Raw genomic sequence first — 25,215 nt, forward strand, 5'->3', positions numbered from 1 at the left:
ATATAGCTACAATATAAATTATAATTATATTATAGCTATTTTAGGATTTATATTTATTTTACAGGCAACTTTGTATTTATTTTAACCAGGTACAATAGCTATTAAATAGTTAAGAACTATTTAATAGCTAAAATAGTTAAAATAATTACAAAATTACCTGTAAAATAAATCCTAACCTAAGTTACAATTAAACCTAACACTACACTATCAATAAATTAATTAAATAAAATACCTACAATTACCTACAATTAAACCTAACACTACACTATCAATAAATTAATTAAATACAATATCTACAAATAAATACAATGAAATAAACTAACTAAAGTACAAAAAATAAAAAAGAACTAAGTTACAAAAAATAAAAAAATATTTACAAACATCAGAAAAATATTACAACAATTTTAAACTAATTACACCTACTCTAAGCCCCCTAATAAAATAACAAAGACCCCCAAAATAAAAAAATGCCCTACCCTATTCTAAATTACAAAAGTTCAAAGCTCTTTTACCTTACCAGCCCTGAAAAGGGCCCTTTGCGGGGCATGCCCCAAAGAATTCAGCTCTTTTGCCTGTAAAAAAAACACATACAATACCCCCCCCAACATTACAACCCACCACCCACATACCCCTAATCTAACCCAAACCCCCCTTAAATAAACCTAACACTAAGCCCCTGAAGATCTTCCTACCTTATCTTCACCATACCAGGTTCACCGATCGATCCAGAAGAGCTCCTCCGATGTCTTGATCTAAGCCCAAGCGGGGGGCTGAAGATGTCCATGATCCGGCTGAAGTCTTCATCCAAGCGTGAGCTGAAGAGGTCCATGATCCGGCTGAAGTTCTCTATCAACGGCATCTTCAATCTTCTTTCTTCCGGATCCATGTTCATCCATCTTCACCGACGACTTCCCGACGAATGACGGTTCCTTTAAGGGACGTCATCCAAGATTGCGTCCCTCGAATTCCGATTGGCTGATAGGATTCTATCAGCCAATCGGAATTAAGGTAGGAAAATTCTGATTGGCTGATGGAATCAGCCAATCAGAATCAAGTTCAATCCGATTGGCTGATCCGATCAGCCAATCAGATTGAGCTCGCATTCTATTGGCTGATCGGAACAGCCAATAGAATGCGAGCTCAATCTGATTGGCTGATTGAATCAGCCAATCGGATTGAACTTGATTCTGATTGGCTGATTCCATCAGCCAAGCAGAATTTTCCTACCTTAATTCCGATTGGCTGATAGAATCCTATCAGCCAATCGGAATTCGAGGGACGCCATCTTGGATGACGTCCCTTAAAGGAACCGTCATTCGTCGGGAAGTCGTCGGTGAAGATGGATGTTCCGCGTCGGCGGGATGAACATGGATCCGGAAGAAAGAAGATTGAAGATGCCGTTGATAGAAGACTTCAGCCGGATCATGGACCTCTTCAGCTCCCGCTTGGATGAAGACTTCAGTCGGATCATGGACCTCTTCAGCTCCCGCTTGGATGAAGACTTCAGCCGGATCATGGACATCTTCAGCTCCCGCTTGGATGAAGACTTCAGCCGGATCATGGACATCTTCAGCCCCCCGCTTGGGCTTGGATCAAGACATTGGAGTAGCTCTTCTGGATCGATCGGTGAACCTGGTATGGTGAAGATAAGGTAGGAAGATCTTCAGGGGCTTAGTGTTAGGTTTATTTAAGGGGGGTTTGGGTTAGATTAGGGGTATGTGGGTTGTAATGTTGGGGGGGGTATTGTATGTGTTTTTTTACAGGCAAAAGAGCTGAATTCTTTGGGGCATGCCCCACAAAGGGCCCTGTTCAGGGCTGGTAAGGTAATATTTTTCTAATGTTTGAAAATATTTTTTTATTTTTTGTAACTTAGTTCTTTTTTATTTTTTGTACTTTAGTTAGTTTATTTAATTGTAGTTATTTGTAGGTATTGTATTTAATTAATGTATTGATAGTGTAGTGTTAGGTTTAATTGTAGGTAATTGTAGGTATTTTATTTAATTAATTTATTGATAGTGTAGTGTTAGGTTTAATTGTAACTTAGGTTAGGATTTATTTTACAGGTAATTTTGTAATTAGTTTAACTATTTTAGCTATTAAATAGTTCTTAACTATTTAATAGCTATTGTACCTGGTTAAAATAAATACAAAGTTACCTGTAAAATAAATATAAATCCTAAAATAGCTATAATATAATTATAATTTATATTGTAGCTATAACATAATTTATGCTTACCTGATAAATTCCTTTCTTCTGTAGTGTGATCAGTCCACGGGTCATCATTACTTCTGGGATATTACTCCTCCCCAACAGGAAGTGCAAGAGGATTCACCCAGCAGAGCTGCATATAGCTCCTCCCCTCTACGTCACCCCCAGTCATTCGACCAAGGACCAACGAGAAAGGAGAAACCAAGGGTGTAGTGGTGACTGGAGTATAATTTAAAAAATAATTACCTGCCTTAAAAACAGGGCGGGCCGTGGACTGATCACACTACAGAAGAAAGGAATTTATCAGGTAAGCATAAATTATGTTTTCTTCTGTTAAGTGTGATCAGTCCACGGGTCATCATTACTTCTGGGATACCAATACCAAAGCAAAAGTACACGGATGACGGGAGGGATAGGCAGGCTCTTTATACAGAAGGAACCACTGCCTGAAGAACCTTTCTCCCAAAAATAGCCTCCGAGGAAGCAAAAGTGTCAAATTTGGAAAATTTGGAAAAAGTATGAAGCGAAGACCAAGTTGCAGCCTTGCAAATCTGTTCAACAGAGGCCTCATTCTTGAAGGCCCAAGTGGAAGCCACAGCTCTAGTAGAATGAGCTGTAATTCTTTCAGGAGGCTGCTGTCCAGCAGTCTCATAAGCTAAACGTATTATGCTACGAAGCCAAAAGGAAAGAGAGGTAGCAGAAGCCTTTTGACCTCTCCTCTGACCAGAGTACACGACAAACAGAGAAGACGTTTGTCGAAATTCCTTAGTTGCCTGTAAGTAAAATTTTAGGGCACGAACTACGTCCAGATTGTGTAGTAGACGTTCCTTCTTCGAAGAAGGATTTGGACACAAAGAAGGAACAACAATCTCTTGATTGATATTCCTGTTAGTGACTACCTTAGGTAAGAACCCAGGTTTAGTACGCAGAACTACCTTATCCGAATGAAAAATCAAATAAGGAGAATCACAATGTAAGGCTGATAACTCAGAGACTCTTCGAGCCGAGGAAATAGCCATTAAAAATAGAACTTTCCAAGATAACAACTTTATATCAATGGAATGGAGGGGTTCAAACGGAACGCCCTGTAAAACGTTAAGAACAAGGTTTAAACTCCATGGCGGAGCAACAGTTTTAAACACAGGCTTAATCCTCGCCAAAGCCTGACAAAAAGCCTGAACGTCTGGCACTTCTGACAGACGTTTGTGTAACAGAATAGACAGAGCTGAGATCTGTCCCTTTAATGAACTAGCAGATAAACCCTTTTCTAAACCTTCTTGTAGAAAAGACAATATCCTAGGAATCCTAACCTTACTCCAAGAGTAACCTTTGGATTCACACCAATATAGGTATTTACGCCATATCTTATGGTAAATCTTTCTGGTAACAGGCTTCCTAGCCTGTATTAAGGTGTCAATAACTGACTCAGAAAACCCACGTCTTGATAAAATCAAACGTTCAATTTCCAAGCAGTCAGCTTCAGAGAAGTTAGATTTTGATGTTTGAAAGGACCCTGTATCAGGAGGTCCTGTTTCAGAGGTAGAGACCAAGGTGGACAGGATGACATGTCCACCAGGTCTGCATACCAAGTCCTGCGTGGCCATGCAGGTGCTATTAGAATCACTGATGCTCTCTCCTGTTTGATTCTGGCAATCAATCGAGGAAGCATCGGGAAGGGTGGAAACACATAAGCCATCCTGAAGTCCCAAGGTGCTGTCAGGGCATCTATTAGGACTGCTCCTGGATCCCTGGATCTGGACCCGTAACGAGGAAGCTTGGCGTTCTGTCGAGACGCCATGAGATCTATCTCTGGTTTGCCCCAACGTCGAAGTATTTGGGCAAAGACCTCCGGATGAAGTTCCCACTCCCCCGGATGAAAAGTCTGACGACTTAAGAAATCCGCCTCCCAGTTCTCTACTCCCGGGATGTGGATTGCTGACAGGTGGCAAGAGTGAGACTCTGCCCAGCGAATTATCTTTGATACTTCCATCATTGCTAGGGAGCTTCTTGTCCCTCCCTGATGGTTGATGTAAGCTACAGTCGTGATGTTGTCCGACTGAAACCTGATGAACCCCCGAGTTGTCAACTGGGGCCAAGCCAGAAGGGCATTGAGAACTGCTCTCAATTCCAGAATGTTTATTGGTAGGAGACTCTCCTCCTGACTCCATTGTCCCTGAGCCTTCAGAGAATTCCAGACGGCACCCCAACCTAGAAGGCTGGCGTCTGTTGTTACAATTGTCCAGTCTGGTCTGCTGAATGGCATCCCCCTGGACAGATGTGGCCGAGAAAGCCACCATAGGAGAGAATTTCTGGTCTCTTGATCCAGATTCAGAGAAGGGGACAAGTCTGAGTAATCCCCATTCCACTGACTTAGCATGCATAGTTGCAGTGGTCTGAGGTGTAAGCGAGCAAATGGCACTATGTCCATTGCCGCTACCATTAAGCCTATTACCTCCATGCATTGAGCCACTGACGGGTGTTGAATGGAATGAAGGGTGCGGCAAGCACTTTGAAGTCTTGTTAACCTGTCCTCTGTCAGGTAAATCTTCATTTCTACAGAATCTATAAGAGTCCCCAGGAAGGGAACTCTTGTGAGTGGAACGAGTGAACTTTTCTTTTCGTTCACCTTCCATCCATGTGACCTTAGAAAAGCCAGTACTAACTCTGTATGAGACTTGGCAGTTTGAAAGCTTGAAGCTTGTATCAGAATGTCGTCTAGGTACGGAGCTACCGAAATTCCCCGCTGTCTTAGTACCACCAGAAGAGCACCTAGAACCTTTGTGAAGATTCTTGGAGCTGTAGCCAATCCGAATGGAAGAGCTACAAACTGGTAATGCCTGTCTAGAAAGGCAAACCTTAGATACTGGTAATGATCTTTGTGAATCGGTATGTGAAGGTAAGCATCCTTTAAATCCACTGTGGTCATGTACTGACCTTCTTGGATCATGGGTAAAATTGTCCGAATAGTCTCCATTTTGAACGATGGAACTCTTAGAAATTTGTTTAGGATCTTTAAATCCAGGATTGGTCTGAAAGTTCCCTCTTTTTTGGGAACCACAAACAGATTTGAGTAAAACCCTTGTCCCTGTTCCGACCGTGGAACTGGATGGATTACTCCCATTAACAATAGTTCTTGTATGCAGCGTAGAAACGCTTCTTTCTTTGATTGGTTTGTTGACAACCTTGACAGATGAAATCTCTCTCTTGGAGGAGAGTATTTGAAGTCCAGAAGGTATCCCTGAGATATTATCTCTAGCGCCCAGGGATCCTGGACATCTCTTGCCCAAGCCTGGGCGCAGAGAGAAAGTCTGCCCCCCACTAGATCCGATCCCGGATCGGGGGCCCTCAATTCATGCTGTTTTAGTGGCCGCAGCAGGTTTTCTGGCCTGCTTGCCCTTGTTCCAGGACTGGTTAGGTCTCCAGCCTTGTCTGTAGCGAGCACCAGATCCTTCTTGTTTTGGAGCAGTGGAAGTTGATGCTGCTCCTGCTTTGAAATTCCGAAAGGAACGAAAATTAGACTGTCTAGCCTTAGGTTTGGCTTTATCTTGAGGCAGGGCGTGGCCCTTACCTCCTGTAATGTCAGCGATAATTTCTTTCAAACCGGGCCCAAATAAGGTCTGCCCTTTGAAAGGTATATTAAGTAATTTGGACTTAGAAGTTACATCAGCTGACCAGGATTTTAGCCACAGTGCTCTGCGCGCCTGAATGGCGAATCCGGAATTCTTAGCCGTAAGTTTAGTTAAATGTACTACGGCTTCCGAAATGAATGAATTAGCTAGCTTAAGTATTCTAAGCCTGTCCGAAATGTCGTCCAGCGTAGCTGAACTAAGGTTCTCTTCCAGAGATTCAATCCAGAATGCCGCTGCAGCCGTGACCGGCGCAATGCATGCAAGGGGTTGCAATATAAAACCTTGTTGAACAAACATTTTCTTAAGGTAACCCTCTAACTTTTTATCCATTGGATCTGAAAAGGCACAGCTATCCTCTACCGGGATAGTGGTACGCTTAGCTAAAGTAGAAACTGCTCCCTCCACCTTAGGGACCGTTTGCCATAAGTCCCGTGTGGTGGTGTCTATTGGAAACATCTTTCTAAATATCGGAGGGGGTGAGAACGGCACACTGGGTCTATCCCACTCCTTAGTAATAATTTCAGTTAGTCTCTTAGGTATAGGAAAAACGTCAGTACTTGTTGGTACAGCAAAATATTTATCCAACCTACACATTTTCTCTGGTATTGCAACTGTGTTACAATCATTCAGAGCCGCTAACACCTCCCCTAGTAATACACAGAGGTTTTCCAGCTTAAATTTAAAATTTGAAATATCTGAATCCAATCTGTTTGGATCAGAACCGTCAGCCGCAGAATGAAGCTCTCCGTCCTCATGTTCTGCAAGTTGTGACGCAGTATCTGACATGGCCCTAGCATTATCAGCGCACTCTGTTCTCACCCCAGAGTGATCACGCTTGCCTCTTAGTTCTGGTAATTTAGCCAAAACCTCAGTCATAACAGTAGCCATATCTTGTAATGTTATTTGTAATGGCCGCCCAGATGTACTGGGCGCCACCATATCGCGCACCTCCCGAGCGGGAGATGCAGGTACTGTCACGTGAGGCGAGTTAGTCGGCATAACTCTCCCCTCGTTGTTTGGTGAAATTTGTTCAATTTGTACGGATTGACTTTTATTTAAAGTAGCATCAATACAGTTAGTACATAAATTTCTATTGGGCTCCACTTTGGCGTTAGCACAAATAGTACAGGTCTCATCCTCTGAATCAGACATGTTTAACACACTAGCAAATAAACTTGCAACTTGGAAATATTATTCAAGTAAAATACAATGAAAAAACGTACTGTGCTTAAGAAGCACTGAAGATATATAACAGTTGAAATCAATAAACTTTGTAAAACAAAACACAATTTTAGCAAAGGCTTGTTCCCATTAGCAAAGAATAACTAACCCTGATGGCATAAAAAAGTTAAAGAATAAACGTTTTTTATCACAGTCAACTACAATCTCACAGCTCTGTTAGATTACTTCCCTCAAACAAGCTTTGAAGACCCCTGAGTTCTGTAGAGATAAACCGGAACATGCAGGAAAAAACAATGAGCTTCTGACTGAAATTTTTGATGCGTAGCAAAAGCGCCAAAAAAAGGTCCCTCCCCCTCACACACAACAGTGAGAGAGATCAGTAAACTGTCATAATTAGATCAAGCAACTGCCAAGTGGAAAAATAGTGCCCAAACATTTTATTCACCCAGTACCTCAGAAAATGAAAACGATTTTACATTCCAGCAAAAACGTTTAACATAAATTTGTAAAAAGCCAAATAGGCTAAAGATTATATACACAGTGTAATTCCAGTGAAGTACCATTCCCCAGAATACTCAAATGTAAAATATACATACATGATATTATGTCGGTATGGCCGGATTTTCTCATCAATTCCATTGTCAGAAAATAAAAACTGCTACATACCTCTTTGCAGATTAAACTGCCCGCTGTCCCCTGATCTGAAGTTTACCTCTCCTCAGATGGCCGAGAAACAGCAATATGATCTTAACAACTCCGGCTAAAATCATAGTAAAAACTCTGGTAGATTCTTCTTCAAATTCTACCAGAGAAGGAATAACACACTCCGGTGCTATTAAAAAATAACAAACTTTTGATTGAAGAAATAAAACTAAATAAAATCACCATAGTCCTCTCACACATCCTATCTAGTCGTTGGGTGCAAGAGAATGACTGGGGGTGACGTAGAGGGGAGGAGCTATATGCAGCTCTGCTGGGTGAATCCTCTTGCACTTCCTGTTGGGGAGGAGTAATATCCCAGAAGTAATGATGACCCGTGGACTGATCACACTTAACAGAAGAAATTAGGATTTATTTTACAGGTAAGTATTTAGCTTTAAATAGGAATAATTTATTTAATAAGAGTTAATTTATTTCGTTAGATTTAAATTATATTTAACTTAGGGGGTGTTAGTGTTAGGGTTAGACTTAGCTTTAGGGGTTAATACATTTATTAGAATAGCGGTGAGCTCCAGTCGGCAGATTAGGGGTTAATGTTTGAAGTTTGGTGTCGGCGATGTTAGGGAGGGCAGATTAGGGGTTAATACTTTTTATTATAGGGTTATTGAGGCGGGAGTGAGGCGGATTAGGGGTTAATAACTTTATTATAATAGCGGTGCGGTCCGCTCGGCAGATTAGGGGTTAATAAGTGTAGGCAGGTGGAGGCGACGTTGTGGGGGGCAGATTAGGGGTTAATAAATATAATATAGGGGTCGGCGGTGTTAGGGGCAGCAGATTAGGGGTACATAGGGATAATGTAAGTAGCGGCGGTTTACGGAGCGGCAGATTAGGGGTTAAAAAGAATATGCAGGTGTCAGCGATAGCGGGGGCGGCAGAATCAGGGTTAATAAGTGTAAGGTTAGGGGTGTTTAGACTCGGGGTACATGTTAGAGTGTTAGGTACAGACGTAGGAAGTGTTTCCCCATAGCAAACAATGGGGCTGCGTTAGGAGCTGAACGCGGCTTTTTTGCAGGTGTTAGGTTTTTTTTCAGCTCAAACAGCCCCATTGTTTTCTATGGTGGAATCGTGCACGAGCACGTTTTTGAAGCTGGCCACGTCCGTAAGCACCGCTGGTATCGAGAGTTGAAGTTGCGGTAAATATGCTCTACGCTCCTTTTTTGGAGCCTAACGCAGCCATTCTGTGAACTCTAAATACCAGCGGTATTTAAAAGGTGCGGCCAGAAAAAAGCCAGCGTAGCTAACGCACCCCTTTGGCCGCAGAACTCTAAATCTAGGCGTATATTTTGGAGTTTGTTGGGCAGTTGTCTGAAATAGTGTGCAAGAAAAATATAAAAAATATAATCTGGTCATTGGAAACATTCACCTGTTTTGCAGAGGTCTATAGCTAAAAACCATATGAATCTGTTTAGTCAACTCAAGTGGAACAAGGTGCTATATCATTTGGCAAATACTTCCTCAGACAAGTAAATTATAATTTTCATTAAAAAGAAATAAAATTAAAGCCATTTATACCACGTGTAAAATACATTTATAATGCTATTAAATATATTAATCATTGTGATCTTACATGTCTGATATAAATAAGTACTGTACAAGGTAAGCTGGTGTGAAGTGATATATTGGTTACTAAATAACAACTAAACACAGACTGATATAAATATGTATTCAGACCTTCATCCCAGGCCTAAAAGAAATTAAAATTTTCAGTGTTTTTTTGTGTGAATAGAAACAACAAAAGGGCTTGTGCCCCCTCTAGTGGACAAACACAAGTATACAAAATTAAAATACTGCAATGGTGTGTATGCATATATATATATATATATATATATATATATATGTATATGTATATATATATATGTATATATATATATGTGTTTATATATATGTGTATATATATATGTGTGTGTGTATGTATGTGTATATATATATATATATATATATATATATATATATATATATATATATATATATATATACAATTCAAGAATACCAGCACTCGCTAAGTCTGTGATAATGCCGGGGTGCTCTCAGACATATGTAGAAAAGTAATCCAAAAGAGGCACTCGCCGTGATTACAACCAAGTGATTTATTAAGAGTGAACGTTTTCGGGGTATGAACCCCGTCCTCAGACACTGTTTGCTTTTTTCAGGAGTCTGAGGACGGGGTTCATACCCCGAAAACTTTGACTCTTAATAAATCACTTGGTTGTATCACGGCGAGTGCCTCTTTTGGATTACTTTTATATATATATATATATATATGTATGTGTTTATATATATATATATGTGTGTGTATGTATATATATATATATATATATATATATATATATATATATATATAAAACTCAGTCTGTTTAGGATTAAAAATAATAATAATAATAAAAATTAAAAAAAAAAATAATTTAAGTTCATTTTAGAAAGTAAGATTCTGTTTTTATTTTCTTGTTTTGTTTTCATGCTGTTTCTTTTATATTCACTTTTCTTTTTGCAATTTGTAATTAAAGCTTTTTCACACGTTTATTATTTAATTAATTTTGAAACTGCATTTTCATATATTTTTGTTAAGTGTAACCCCTAAGGAACGCTGCCCGTCCAACCTGCCTACCCTCTCTGTTTCTTACAAGAACATGAAGAGAAGTCCGTCACAGTTTTCACTGGACAACATTTCAATAGACAGCAACATGTTGGATGAACATCTGGCTGAGAGCGATGGCAGTGACCACTTGGAGACAGGTAACTAAATCAGTTGCTTTTTTAACTTTATTTAGCATTGTAGTAAAACCTTTTTTTTTCTTATTATATCTGAGGGACGAGTCCTCTCTACATACTGTTGGTAACATTGTGTAAAAAAAAAAAGGTTAAAATGTGAGAAGAAAACACGACAGAATCCTCTGACAAGAAACCAGTTTGTGAGGAGAAAGCTCTGTCTGAAGAAAGGACGTTATTTCTTTCTTTAGATTCCAATCTTTATTGGAATTGTTTCTCCAGTATGTTTTAGCTTCTAAAGAAAGGTCTCGTTTTACACTTTTGTGTGTTCAAACCCGCATTACACTGTTTGAGGAGGGAGCCCTGGCTGATGATAAAATATTGTTCAAATTAGGCCATATTTTTGTGCCTAGCACCCAAAAGACACAAGTTAATTAGCAATAGACTTGTGCCCACTGATCTTAAAGGGACAGTGTACTGTAAATTTTTAGATCTTATTTTATCACTTTCTGTACACACACACACATACTTCTTTATATTACCTCTGTTTGTATACCAAAGCCAAATGCTTAAAAAATAACATTTTTATTACATATCTCTCCTAACCAGTGTTTACACAGCTTTTCTTTAGCCAATACCTACGTATAGAAACTTTCAGTATCGGTAGGGATATCACAAACAAAATTGGCTCTTTCAAATGCCAAAATAAAGGTAAATAATCTAATACACTTCAGCTGGTAAAATGAATGGACAAAAAATTAAAGGGGAAAAATTAGGGTGCATTTCCCTTTGACAGTAGATTGTCAATCACTTTTACCAGCAACACTGTACTATAACCATAGTTTATAGTTTACCCTATGGCTACTAATCATCTGTACTGGAAACTACATTTGTTGAACAATATTTATGGCAGTAAGGAGTGGAAAGGCCTTTATCAGAGCACCAGCAGCCACAAACATCCTTGTCACCAACTAGCCCCTGACGCATTTCATGTGTTTAATATGACACCTCCTCGGCTAGTAGTTAGATGGTACAGTCTGTGAGGAAGGCATGCTCAGGGGACATTTTGTGTGGTGGGAGATGATCTAAGGAGAAAACATTCTGGGATTACAGACCTAGAAAAGTGTACTTTAGCTTACATTTAGTAATCTGTAAAATAACGTTGATTTTTGGAGCGGTTTGTTTATTTTGGCTTTGAAGATGAAATACAACAGCATGACAGCAGTTACCTACATTTGCCACCAGGGGGAGTTTGTCTCCATTCTGGGATGGAGGTTACTTATATCCCCAAATGTCCCAATATCAACTACTGGATTATCTCAGCCATTTACATTCTAGGTCTTCAAAATTGGGAAGCTGCTTTCCTGGGTCACCAGACAATCTTGTTCTAAAATATATTTGCTCTTTGGTAGTAATTTAACATTTTCCCAGAAGCTGAGGAATCCAGTAACAATCCTATGGCACACACGGAAGCAAATAGAGTGCGAGGAGCATGGATTCCCAAACAATTGCATTAGATGCAGTGGTGATTTCCTTTCTTTATTGATTGCTCTGCTTTCTATATGATCCAAAGGTTTAAAGAGATACTAAACCCATTTTTTTCTTTCATTATTCAGATAGGGCAAGAAATTGTAAGCAACTTTCTAATTTACTCCTCTTATCAATTTTTCTTTCTCTTGTTATTTAAAAAGCAGGAACGTAAACCTTAGGAGCCAGCCCATTTTAGGTTCAGCATACTGGATAGTGCTTGCTTATTGGTGGCTACATTTAGCAAACCTATAAGCAAGCATAACTCAGGTTCTGAGACAAAAATGGGCCAGCTCCTAAGCTTTACATTCCTGCTTTTTTTAAATAAAGATAGCAAGAAAGCGAAGAAAATTTGATTAATAGGAGTAAATTAGAAAGTTGCATGCTCTATCTAAATCATTAAAGAAAAAAATTGGGTTTAGTGTCGCTTTACGTGGGGCAAGGAACCCATTCTTCTTGTTCCAGCTGGACTAAGGGACCTGTTTTCTCCAACATTGGTGTGTCCGGTCCACGGCGTCATCCATTACTTGTGGGAAATGTTCTCCCCCACAGGGAAAGGCAAGGAGAGCACACAGCAAGAGCTGTCCATATAGCTCCCCCTCTGGCTCCGCCCCCCAGTCATTCTCCTTGCCGCTCTGAACAAGTAGCATCTACCACGGGGATGGCGAGGAGTTTGTGGTGTTAGTTGTAGTTTTTTTATTCTTCTATCAAGAGTTTGTTATTTTAAAATAGTGCTGGCTTGTACTATTTACTCTATAACAGAAAAGTGATGAAGATTTCTGTTTAAGAGGGCTATGATTTTAGCACAAGTAACTAAAATCCATTACTGTTACCACGCAGGACTGTTGAAACAAGAGAACTTCAGTTGGAGGTAACAGTTTGCAGACTCATCTGCTTCAGGTATGACTAGTCTCCTTCTAACAACACAGGCTAATGCTAGATGACAGTCATTTTTCCCCTCAGGGGAAACGGTAAGCCATTTTTCTTTCACCTCAGCAAAAAAGATAACAGGCTTCCCCTTTTTGTTTTTTATGCTGGTAGACACTGTTAGGGGCTAAATCGATTGGTTTTTATTACAATATTATACCATTTGAAATATTTTATAAGCTCACATACACTTGGGAACGTTTTTTATTGATCTGGCTTGTTTTAGACACCTAAATCTAGTCAGGAAGGCCCCTTCACTCTAGTGTGCTGAGGGAGGAAGCCTCATTTTGGCACTTCAGCTGTGCAGTTGAATTTCAAGGCAGTGCATGCAGATTCATGTGAGAGGGTCCTGTGGTTCAGAAAGTGACTCCAAAAGGCTTTTTTCTGTGAATGGGGACCCCTAAGGAAGGTAAAAAGCTGCAGCAAGGCTGTAGCTGGGATTGTGGTGTGTAAAAACGGTTAAATCCAACAATTAGCTCCGGTTTGCTTGTTTTAAGAGCTAGAGTCTCCATATTTGCTGTGCAATACTTTCTAAGCATTAAGACACTGGGGTCCAAATTTCAGAAAAATCGGATATTGCCTTCATAGTTTTTTTGAACATTCAGAAATAAATGTGTCATTTTATTATTTAAAGAGACAGTAACGTTTTTGTTTAAAATCGTTTTTATTGCATTGTTTGCCTGCCTAAATCTGTTTAACATGTCTGTTCCATCAGATAACCTATGTTCTGTGTGTATAGAGACAAATGTGGTTCCCCCTTCGAGTATTTGTGATAATTGCGCCATAGCGTCCAAACAAAATCAGGACAGCTCTGTTATTTTTCATAATGTTGCCCAAGATGATTTATCTAATGAAGGTAGTGGGGATAGCTCTACATCCTCTCCTTCTGTGTCTACACCAGCTTTGCCCGCGCAGGCGACACCTAGCGCGCCAGTGCTTATTTCTATGCAACAATTATCAGCAGTAGTGGATAATTCTGTAGCAAATCTTTTATCCAAACTGCCAGTTTTTCAGAGAAAGCGTGATTGTTCAGTTTTAAATACAGATAAAAAGGATAAACAATCAGACGCTGACGATGCCTTATCTATTTTACCCTCACATCAATCGGAATTGGCTGTCTGAGGGTGAAATTTCAGACTCAGGAAAAATTTCTCAACAGGCAGAACCTGATCTAGTGGCATTTAAGTTTAAGCTAGAACATCTCCGCGCTTTGCTTAAGGAGGTATTAGCTACTCTGGATGACTGTGATTCCATGGTAGTACCAGAGAAGTTGTGCAAATTGGACACATTTTTAGAGGTCCCAGTGCACGACGACGCTTTTCCAATATTTAAGAGGGTAGCGAACATAGTGGAAAAGGAGTGGGAGAAGCCAGGTGTACCCTTTGCCCCACCTCCTATATTTAAGAAAATGTTTCCCATAGTAGACCCTAGAAGGGACGCATGGCAAACGGTCCCGAAGATTGATGGAGCTGTTTCAACACTAGCGAAGCGCACAAAGCGCACAACTATTCCTATAGAGTCACTTCAGCGGCGTCCTTTTGGTTCGAAGAACTAGAAAGGTCGCTCCAGAAAGAGACTTCCTATGAAGAAGTCATTGACAGAATTCACGCATTAAAGTTAGCTAATTCCTTTATATTGGATGCCGCTTTTCATTTAACGAAATTGGCGGCGAAAAACTCAGGTTTTGCTATAGTAGCGCGGAGGGCGCTTTGGCTAAAATCCTGGTCGGCAGACGTGTCGTCCAAGACTAAGTTACTGAATATTCCTTCAAGGGTAAGACCCTTTTTGGGCCGGAATTGAAGGAAATTATTTCAGACATCACTGGGGGTAAGGGCCATGCCCTCCCACAGGATAGGCCTTTTAAGGCTAAGAACAAGTCTAATTTTCGTTCCTTTCGCAATTTCAGGAACGGACCGGCTAATAACTCCACTGCCGCTAGACAAGAAGGTAACGCGGCCCAGCCCAAACCCGCTTGGAAGCCCATGCAAGGCTGGAACAAGGGTAAACAAACCAAGAAACCTGCTGCTGCTACCAAGACAGCATGAAGGGGTAGCCCCCGATCCGGGACCGGATCTGGTAGGGGGCAGACTATCTCTCTTCGCTCAGGCTTGGGCAAGAGATGTTCTGGATCCCTGGGCACTAGAGATAGTTTCCAAGGGATACCTGTTAGAATTCAAGGGACTTCCTCCAAAGGGAAGGTTCCACCTGTCTCGCTTATCTTCAGACCAGATAAAGAAACAGGCATTCTTACATTGCGTAAGAGACCTATCAAAGATGGGAGTGATAAACCCAGTCCCCTCCTGGGAACAAGGTCTAGGGTTTTACTCAAACCTGTTTGTGGTTCCCAAAAAAGAGGGAACTTTCAGGCCAATTCTGGATTTAAAGATATTAAACAAGTTCCTCAGAGTTCCATCCTTCAAGATGGAAACCATTCGGACAATCTTACCAACAATCCAGCAGGGTCAATTTTTGACTACCGTGGATCTGAAGGATGCGTATTTGCATATCCCAATCCACAAATCTCATCATCAGTTCCTGAGGTTCGCCTTTCTGGACAAACATTACCAGTTTGTGGCTCTTCCATTCGGTTTAGCCACCACTCCCAGAATTTTCACAAAGGTGCTAGGGTCCCTTCTAGCGGTCCTAAGACCGAGGGGCATCGCTGTAGCACCTTATCTAGACGACATCCTTGGCTTTTCTCAGATCTCACGGGTGGAAAGTGAACATAGAAAAAAGTTCACTGTCACCGTCCACAAGGGTTCCTTTTCTGGGAACAATAATAGATTCTGTGGAAATGAAGATCTTTCTCACAGACGTCAGAAAGACAAAGCTTCTAAAAGCTTGTCGAGTTCTTCACTCTCTTATACCAAAAAAAGACAAAAATTTAACAGATTTAGGGTCATACAGACCTATCTCCTTGTTGAACATAGATTATAAATTGTTAACATCTATAATAGCGAATCGTCTCAAGGTAGTACTTCAAGAAATTATTCACCAAGACCAAGCGGGTTTCATGTGTAACAGATCACTTACTAAAAACATTAGAAAAACATATACGCTAATAGAATATTTTTGGAATAAAATCAATAAGGAGAAAATAACATATCAAGACGATATTGCTATGGTTATGATTGACGCGGAGAAGGCATTTGACTCCATAATATGGGATCATTTATATGTGGCCCTGACAAAATTCGGCTTTACAGGAAAACTGATAGAATTTATCAAAACTATATACAATTATCCAATCTCCTCAATAGCGATTAATAATACCCAAACTCCTTTTTTTAAAATGGAGAAAGGTACACGTCAGGGTTGTCCACTGTCCCCCCTTTTATTTAATCTGGCCATTGAACCCCTAGCAATTTATTTACGCCAAGAACTTGAGGGGATAAATATAGGCGAACAGAAACTAGTGCTGTCACTCTATGCAGACGACCTATTACTATACTTTAAACATACATATAAAAATATCCCCATAGCGTTTGGTGCATTAGAACTATTCAGTAAAATCTCAGGCTATAAGGTAAACACAATTAAATCCGAGATATTATGGATATATAAAAAGAAGGATAGCAGGATTCAATATGACCTAAAGGAGGTCGAGACGCTCAGATACCTTGGGATTATTCTACACAGAGATCCAAATAGTTGGTACAAACTTAATTTTACTCCTTTTTTTCTAATATGAAAGCTAAATTACAACGCTGGGCACTACTTCCAATTTCCCTGTCAGCTAAAATCATAATGATAAAAAATATTTTGTTCCCACAGATACTATTTGTAATGAATAATCTCCCTCTATTTATTAAAGCTAAAGATATTAAAATATTTAACCAGGCCTGTGCCAAGTTCCTTTGGAATAAGTCTAGACAGATGATTTCGATTAAAAAACTATCCCAACAGAAGGAACAAGGTGGCCTAGCTTTCCCAGACATTAAGGCATATAACTTAGCTATCTTGGCACGTTATGGGATAGATTGGCTGTATGATGGCAAGACATTGACGAATTTAAGGCTAGAAGAGACTATTATACACCCGTTTTCTTGTAAAACAATTCTTCATTGTGTCAGTATCCAATTACCAAAAAGTATAAAGTTGTATATCAGTATCTATAATGTAGTTAAAGCTTGGCAACTTTTATGCTCTCGGCTTAAGATTAATTCCCACATATCATCTTTTCTGCTGATCAGAGGAAATCCTGAGTTTCTACCTGGGTGTTCGTATAAGTTATTTAGAGAATGGGATAATAAAGGGCTCTCTAAGATAACACAGCTCTTAGATGAGCAAGCCAATATAAGAACCTTTGAAAGCATCGCTAATGAATTTAATCTCCCCAATAAACACTTTTTCGCCTATTTACAGTTACGAAATTTTCTGATTAAGAAATTGCAGCTTGGAAATTGGTCGGAATGTTTTGCGGAAATTGGAGGGTATATAAAGTTATATAAACAAGGTAAACACTCTATTTCGCTTTTATACAATATTCTGCTGGCTAAGCAGGGTCAACTATACTCTGAGCAACATATCTCGCATTGGTCGAGGTATTTTGAAGGAGTTAATTATGACTTAATTAAAAAAAGTATTAAATGGTTGATGAAAGCGCCCCTTCGTTCCTCCTGGCATGAATCCCATCTAAAATTACTTAACAATACATACATTTCACCGAAAAGATTAGCACAGTGGTCGCAGGACAGCATGGGCCTCTGCCATAAATGCTCTTTACCTTGGGCAGATTTGTTACATTGTTTTTGGCATTGCCCGAAAGTGTGGCAATTCTGGCAGAAAGTTAATTTTTGGCTAAACAAGTTGGACCCAGAGTATTTTATTGCTAGTCCAAAAATGATGGTCTTCTTAGACTCAGGAGGCCACAATGCTGGCCTGATTAATACAATTATACTAATTGTCCGCAACCTCCTACTAAAAAGCTGGAAACACAGAAAAGCCCCCCCCTTCATTAGATTTTTGGAAGCGGTAAAACAACAGATAATTTTTGAACAATATAACATTTCTACAATGCATAACAAACAAATTCAAAGATTCTTTAATAAATGGACCAAAATTATTCAAACATATCCGCTTAATATACAGTATATTCTTACTAAAGAACTACATAAAACAGAATACTTTGAAGGTTTAATTTTGAGAGAAGTGTTCCCAGTGGCATGGTTCTGAGAGCCTATAGCGGGGGAGAGGAGACAAATTTAACAATCTATTTTTTTTTTTTTTTTCTCTTCCTTTTCTTTCTCTTTTTCTTTTTTTTCTTTTCGCTTAGATAAATATGCTAAAGGTTAAATGTATTATGTATTGATTAACCGATCACGGCATTATGTATGTATCTTGACTTACCCTGCGTGGTGCACAAATGTGAGCGAATGTGCTCTGTTGATACTTTTTTTTCTTTTTTCTGTTAAAAACTAAATAAAATAAATATATTTGAAAAAAAAGAAGATCTTTCTCACAGACGTCAGAAAGACAAAGCTTCTAAAAGCTTGTCGAGTTCTTCACTCTATTCCTCAACCCTCCATAGCTCAATGTATGGAAGTAATAGGACTAATGGTCGCAGCAATGGATGTGGTTCCTTTTGCTCAAATTCATCTAAGACCATTACAGCTGTGCATGCTCAATCAGTGGAATGGGGACTATACAGACTTGTCTCCCCAAATTCAAGTAGACCAGGTAACCAGGGACTCACTTCTCTGGTGGTTGACCCAGGATCACCTGTCTCAGGGAATGAGTTTCCGCAGACCGGAGTGGGTCATCGTCACGACCGACGCCAGCCTCTTGGGGTGGGGCGCGGTCTGGGACTCTCTGAAAGCTCAGGGCCTATGGTCGCGGGAAGAGTCGCTTCTCCCGATAAACATTTTGGAACTAAGAGCTATATTCAATGCGCTCCTGGCTTGGCCTCAGCTAGCGGAAGCCAGGTTCATAAGATTTCAGTCGGACAACATAACGACTGTTGCGTACATCAATCATCAAGAGGGAACAAAGAGTTCCCTAGCGATGAAGGAAGTAACCAAGATAATCCAATGGGCAGAGAATCACTCCTGCCGTCTATCTGCTATTCACATCCCAGGAGTAGACAACTGGGAGGCGGACTATTTGAGTCGTCAGACTTTCCATCCGGGGGAGTGGGAACTCCATCCGGAGGTCTTTGCTCAGTTAACCCAATTATGGGGCATTCCAGACATGGATCTAATGGCGTCCCGTCAGAACTTCAAGATTCCTTGCTACGGGTCCAGATCCAGGGATCCCAAGGCGACTCTAGTGGATGCATTAGTGGCGCCTTGGTCGTTCAACCTAGCATATGTGTTTCCACCGTTTTCCTCTCCTCCCCAGGCTCATAGCCAGGATCAAACAGGAGAAGGCCTCGGTGATTCTGATAGCTCCTGCGTGGCCACGCAGGACTTGGTATGCAGACCTGGTGAATATGTCATCGGCTCCACCATGGAAGCTACCTTTGAGACAGGACCTTCTAGTACAAGGTCCATTCGAACATCCCAATCTAGTTTCTCTGCAGCTGACTGCTTGGAAATTGAACGCTTGATTTTATCCAGGCGTGGGTTTTCAAATTCTGTGATTGATACTCTGGTCCAAGCCAGAAAACCTGTGACTAGAAGGATTTACCATAAAATATATCTGTTGGTGTGAATCCAAAGGATTCTCCTGGAGTAAGATTAAAATTCCAAAGATTCTCTCCTTTCTCCAAGAAGGTTTGGATAAAGGATTGTCAGCTAGTTCTCTAAAAGGACAGATTTCTGCATTATCCGTCTTGTTGCACAAACGACTGGCAGCTTTGCCAGATGTACAAGTTTTTGTTCAGGCTTTGGTTAGAATCAAGCCTGTTTACAGACCCATGACTCCTCCTTGGAGTCTAAATTTAGTTCTTTCAGTTCTTCAAGGGGTTCTGTTTGAACCTTTACATTCCATAGATATTAAGTTACTATCTTGGAAAGTTCTGTTTTTGGTTGCTATTTCTTCTGCTAGAAGAGTTTCTGAATTATCTGCTTTGCAGTGTGATCCACCCTATCTGGTGTTCCATTCAGATAAGGTTGTTTTGCGTACTAAGCCTGGTTTTCTTCCAAAAGTTGTTTCCAACGAGAACATCAACCAGGAAATAGTTGTTCCTTCTTTGTGTCCGAATCCAGTTTCAAAGAAGGAACGTTTATTACACAATTTAGATGTTGTTCGTGCTTTAAAGTTCTATTTAGAAGCAACAAAATATTTTAGACAAACCTCATCCTTGTTTGTCGTTTACTCTGGTAAGAAGAGAGGTCAAAAAGCTACTGCTACCTCTCTCTCTTTCTGGCTGAAAACCATTATCCGCTTGGCTTATGAGACTGCCGGACGGCAGCCTCCTGACCGTATCACAGCTCACTCTACTAGGGCTGTGGCTTCCACATGGGCCTATAAGAACGAGGCTTCTGTTGACCAGATATGTAAGGCAGCGACTTGGTCTTCTCTGCACACTTTTGCCAAATTCTACAAATTTGATATTTTTGCTTCTTCGGAGGCTGTTTTTGGGAGAAAGGTTTTGCAAGCCAAGGTGCCTTCTGTTTAGGTAACCTGATTTGCTCCCTCCCTTCATCCGTGTCCTAAAGCTTTGGTATTGGTTCCCACAAGTAATGGATGACGCCGTGGACCGGACACACCAATGTTGGAGAAAACAGAATTTATGCTTACCTGATAAATTACTTTCTCCAACGGTGTGTCGGGCCCACGGCCCGCCCTGGTTTTTTTAATCAGGTTGAAAACATTTTTCTTTATACACTACAGTCACCACGGCACCCTATAGTTTCTCCTTTTTCTCCTAACCGTCGGTCGAATGACTGGGGGGCGGAGCCAGAGGGGGAGCTATATGGACAGCTCTTGCTGTGTGCTCTCCTTGCCTTTCCCTGTGGGGGAGAACATTTCCCACAAGTAATGGATGACGCCGTGGACCGGACACACCGTTGGAGAAAGTAATTTATCAGGTAAGCATAAATTCTGTTTTTAATATAGTCTGATTCTTATAAAAAAATAGTTTTTCCAACAAGGAGATTTCCATTCTGTTGTGATCCCATAAGTGGGTAACTTTCAAGACTTTCTTTGTTCCATTTTTCAAAATAGGGGTGGAGTATTTTTTTTTTTTCTTCTTTTCTTCTTAAACAGGAAGAGTCCACAGCTGCATTCATTACTTTTGGGAATTCAGAACCTGGCCACCAGGAGGAGGCAGAGACACCCCAGCCAAAGGCTTCAAATACCTTCCCCACTTCCCTCATCCCCCAGTCATTCTTTGCCTTTCGTCACAGGAGGTTGGCAGAGAAGTGTCAGAAGTTTGAGATAGTTTCTTATGGAGGGTAGTAGTCTTCGAAATGGGACTGGAGTTTTAAGTAATCCTGTCAGACTCTCAGTGAGAGCATGGATGAAGGTTAGAGTCCAGAGATGCAGGGAGAGTCTTTCTGCGAAACCATCCCGACTCATATTAACAGCTCCTTGGCAATCAGCGTTGACGAGTTTCGCTGCCTGCCTTTATTCACTCAAGTCCATGTCAGAAGCGAGGCTACTATCTGTCACACTTGAAGGGCCGTGTTCCTGTTCCACGGCGTTGATTCCGGTAAGATTGTTTCATTTTATTTCATCATGTGAATGTGATGTTATTGAGAAAAGGTAGGGTCCCAGTGGGACTCCTTTTATCTTAATCATGGGTTAATATCTCCTGAGGGGGGTTATTGAAAAGGGGGGACTTTTAATCATGTTTGTTATATGGTTCTACCTGCTAATGTGTAGTAATACTTAGGCTCATGGCTTTTCAGAACATAACGGCCTTATAGTCAATTGGCGCGATCTCTTGAGATTGCACGCCCTTTTTGTGACTGGCATGGTGCACCTCGTGACCAGGTGCGGTTACGTTGTTTTCCACTTCCGTATGCTGACTGGTGGCGACAGAGAGAGTCTGCTCATGGGTTGTCTGGTTCACAGAAGGGTGGTGAGTGCCCAGCCATTGGGGGTGTAAAAGGGGTGCCAGTTAGTGTTTGTCATTTTTGTAATCCCAAGATTAAGGAGGATTCTGATTTCTTAGACACGGATGTCTCCGATACGGAGAATGCGTCTTGTGATGAATATGAGATGGCCCGGGTTACCCATGCCCATCAATTATGTTCCGATTGCCGTTCTAGAGTACTCAGGGACCTTAGAGTGCTTTGAGCCTTCCGCCTCCGAGGATTCCATGTCCCGTGAGGCGCATGCCCCGGAACCTTCCTTTGCTGCGCAAGCAGGTGTCCCTATGGCCTTTACTACTTCTCCGGAAGGTGGGTTGTTTCCTCCAGAGGTTACGGCATGGTTCTGCATGGCCATTTCTTTTTTTTTTAAATGTTTTTATTGAGGCAGTCAAAACAATCGCAAACAGTTACATATTGAAGGGCAATATCACAAGTAGAATAATGCAAGGGACATTAGTTACATAGTTCGATATCCCAGTTAATAGGAAATCCCATCTTGCTTAGTTGGATCTGAACACTACCCCTCATCATTGCGCCTCATTTTATTACTTTATCTTCATAGTGTCATCAATGCTACAGAGATCCATCCAAGGGATCTGAAAACTAGGGTATAGTTGAGGACACATCATTAATACAGTAGTTTCATATATAGAGTTAGAGAAAAACAAAAAACAAACTGCAGACTCAAACTGAACCTGTATAGACATCAATAGACATAAGTCGGAAATGTTGACCATTATACAATATAAGATAGTGACATATATGAAATATAAATAATATTAAAATACACAAGTATCTGTCGCGCCTTTAGAATTACACCAAACCACAAGTGGGTCCAAACCACGCATTGGTCAGACGAGGGCGCAAGTAGTATCAGTATCAGTCTAAGGCACATTAGAAAAACCAATAAACAAACGTATGATTAACTATCTTCAGGCTAAAGGTTAGCCAAACTAGGAGTACAACAACTAACAGGTTAGATGTAGAGAAGAGTGTGCATATAAACACAGCAATATTACTCTTGTTTGGCCCCAAAGAGCAGCTAAGACTCTTTGGACAGGGCAGAGACTGCATAACTCTGCCAAAAAAGGAATGGAGGGGAAATGCAGGAAATAAATTACTGAGACATGACCAGACTGGGACTGAAACTGCAGGTATTCGTAATCTCTAAGGAAATTTGAGTAGGTGGAATAGATCTGCTATGCTGAAGCTTCTTCAACTAGTTAAACTAAATGTATGCTTTAAATATATTACATAAATATCCTTTTCCCATTCCAATAATCTAGTAATAATAATAGCCAGCACTATGCGCAGTTAAGAGATCCAAAGATCACCTACAATATTTTGTTAAAGTCTGTTACATGGCCTCACCAGAGTCACACATCAAATTTATATAAGGCCACTCGTTCCTAGACCTATAAATTTATGCAAAAGAATAAGATCTCCCAATGTCTAACGGTATAATACTGAAAATACATATATTGCAAATACATAAATATTCAGAGGGTAGATGCGACTTATGTGTTTAACTGCATAGACCTCAAGACAACGTAGACTGGCTATAACACATATTACCTGTCTAAGGGACATATTCCGATCAGCATTATGCATGCATGGTCTCTAAGCACGATTAAAGGAAAAGAAACAAACACAATAGACATAACAGTGGAGTCTCTCCTGTGTACAATGTTGGAAATCAGCTTCCACAGATTATTAGGCAGGAAGCAGATCATAGCAAATATAAGTTAGTTCCTTTGGCGTGAGTCAATATATATGTACCGCAAAGACAGTCAAAGTTGAGATAAAATGTGCAAGACTGAATGGACCGGGCTGACAGGTGTCCTGGTTCCCAGAGCAAAGACCTCAAACTAGCCCACTCCTGCCCGTCTGATTTTGCAGACTAAGTAGCCATAGGAACAATACTCCAGATAAGTCAGATAGATTGTCCCCGGAATCCAAGGTAAGGTAAGGCTGCACATGAGGAAGTCAGTCCTCCCCACTACAACCTCGCTGAGTATAGAAGGGTTAGAGACCTGCATAGGGACCAGATCAGTGCTGATTTGCAGTGGCTCCGTCCAAGATAAACCGGCATGCATTGTGGCAATAGTAAGGTCCCTCACGGCAGTTCGGGCTCCAGCTATAGGAGACCCCATATTTGCTTGAAAGTTAGATGCAATGAGGAGTTCATCCTTAATGCAGTGAGCTGCGCACTGTAGATTTTGCACGTTTCTCTGTTGCTTTTCTTTATTTGACTCCAATAGCTCAGGCATTAGGGTCCGTGAGTAAGTAGTCCCCGTGGTATTGCGACTTCCTTGCAACTGCATGGGACTGTGATGTGAGTTGAAGCTGGGCCCAATCTCCCCCGCAATAGTGAGCCCAGTATTCTCTTTTTCATTGCCCTGAGCTTCAGCAATTACCAGAAGCCGGTCAAACTGATCACACATCCGTTTCTCATATTCCTCAAATAGGGCTTGTAGCTGTAGAAATAAGTTCCCCTCCATACTTTTGGTAACCCGGATCCCCGGGGGGGGGGGGGGGGGTTGCCGAGATCTCTCTTACGGGAAGCCGCTGAAAGGTCTCAGCCGTCCGGTCAGGGAACTCTCAGGAATTTCAAAATAGTAATATACACTGAGTCAGCTCATCAACTGCTACTTTAGAAAGCACAATATCAGGCTGGATGGCTGCACATCATCGAGGTTATAGGCAAAATGTGAATCTGTTTTGCAGAGCTCCCATTTAAGTGGCCATCTTCGGACCTGGCCCGGACACGCCCCCTACATGCTTGGGATACGGGTCTGATTTTCTTCAGACGTCATTGTGGTTCCTAAAGGTCCCTGGGGACTTGGAACCGTAGTTTTCCATTCCTCGGATGCTTTTGTGCTCAGCAGACTCTGGGTCTGAGTGGTCTCTAGCCCGGCTTTGCAAGTTATGTAACTGATGAGCAGTTACCTAGGCTTCCGTTTTTTTCCCTTGTTGTTTATAATTTTTTATAGGGTGTCGGGTAATTTCAGGTTGTGGTGCCTTTCGAAGGGGCCACATTTTTGTACCCACCCTTTGTTTGCATTCAGTGTCCTCTAGCTTGGATATTGTTTTCCCAAAAGTAATGAATGCAGCTGTGGACTTTTCCCATTTAAGAAGAAAAACATAAATTATGCTTGCGCCTGCGTTTTGTCTATGAGGTGGCAGTAAATTTTTGTTCTTCTGACACCTTTATCACCCTGATATTTCTCCCACTGTTCCTTGTTCCCTTGGCAGAATAACTGGGGGATGAGGGAAGTGGGGGAGGTATTTGAAGCCTTTGGGTGGGGTGTCTTAGCCTCCTCTGGTGGCCAGG

At 40.9% G+C, this 25,215-nt stretch overlaps 1 protein-coding gene across 1 annotated transcript in view; it reads left to right on the plus strand.

The window, feature by feature from the left end:
- The window catches only part of BLTP3B (bridge-like lipid transfer protein family member 3B), a 344,497-nt gene that overhangs the window by 236,687 nt on the left and 82,595 nt on the right, over positions 1-25,215 (plus strand). Inside the window, exon 15 of the mRNA XM_053718772.1 lies at positions 10,307-10,473. Within this exon, the coding sequence (XP_053574747.1) occupies positions 10,307-10,473 (167 nt within the window). The remainder of the gene's footprint in view (positions 1-10,306; positions 10,474-25,215) is intronic.

The sequence above is a fragment of the Bombina bombina genome, chromosome 6 (assembly GCF_027579735.1).
Source record: "Bombina bombina isolate aBomBom1 chromosome 6, aBomBom1.pri, whole genome shotgun sequence".
Lineage (NCBI taxonomy): Eukaryota > Metazoa > Chordata > Amphibia > Anura > Bombinatoridae > Bombina > Bombina bombina.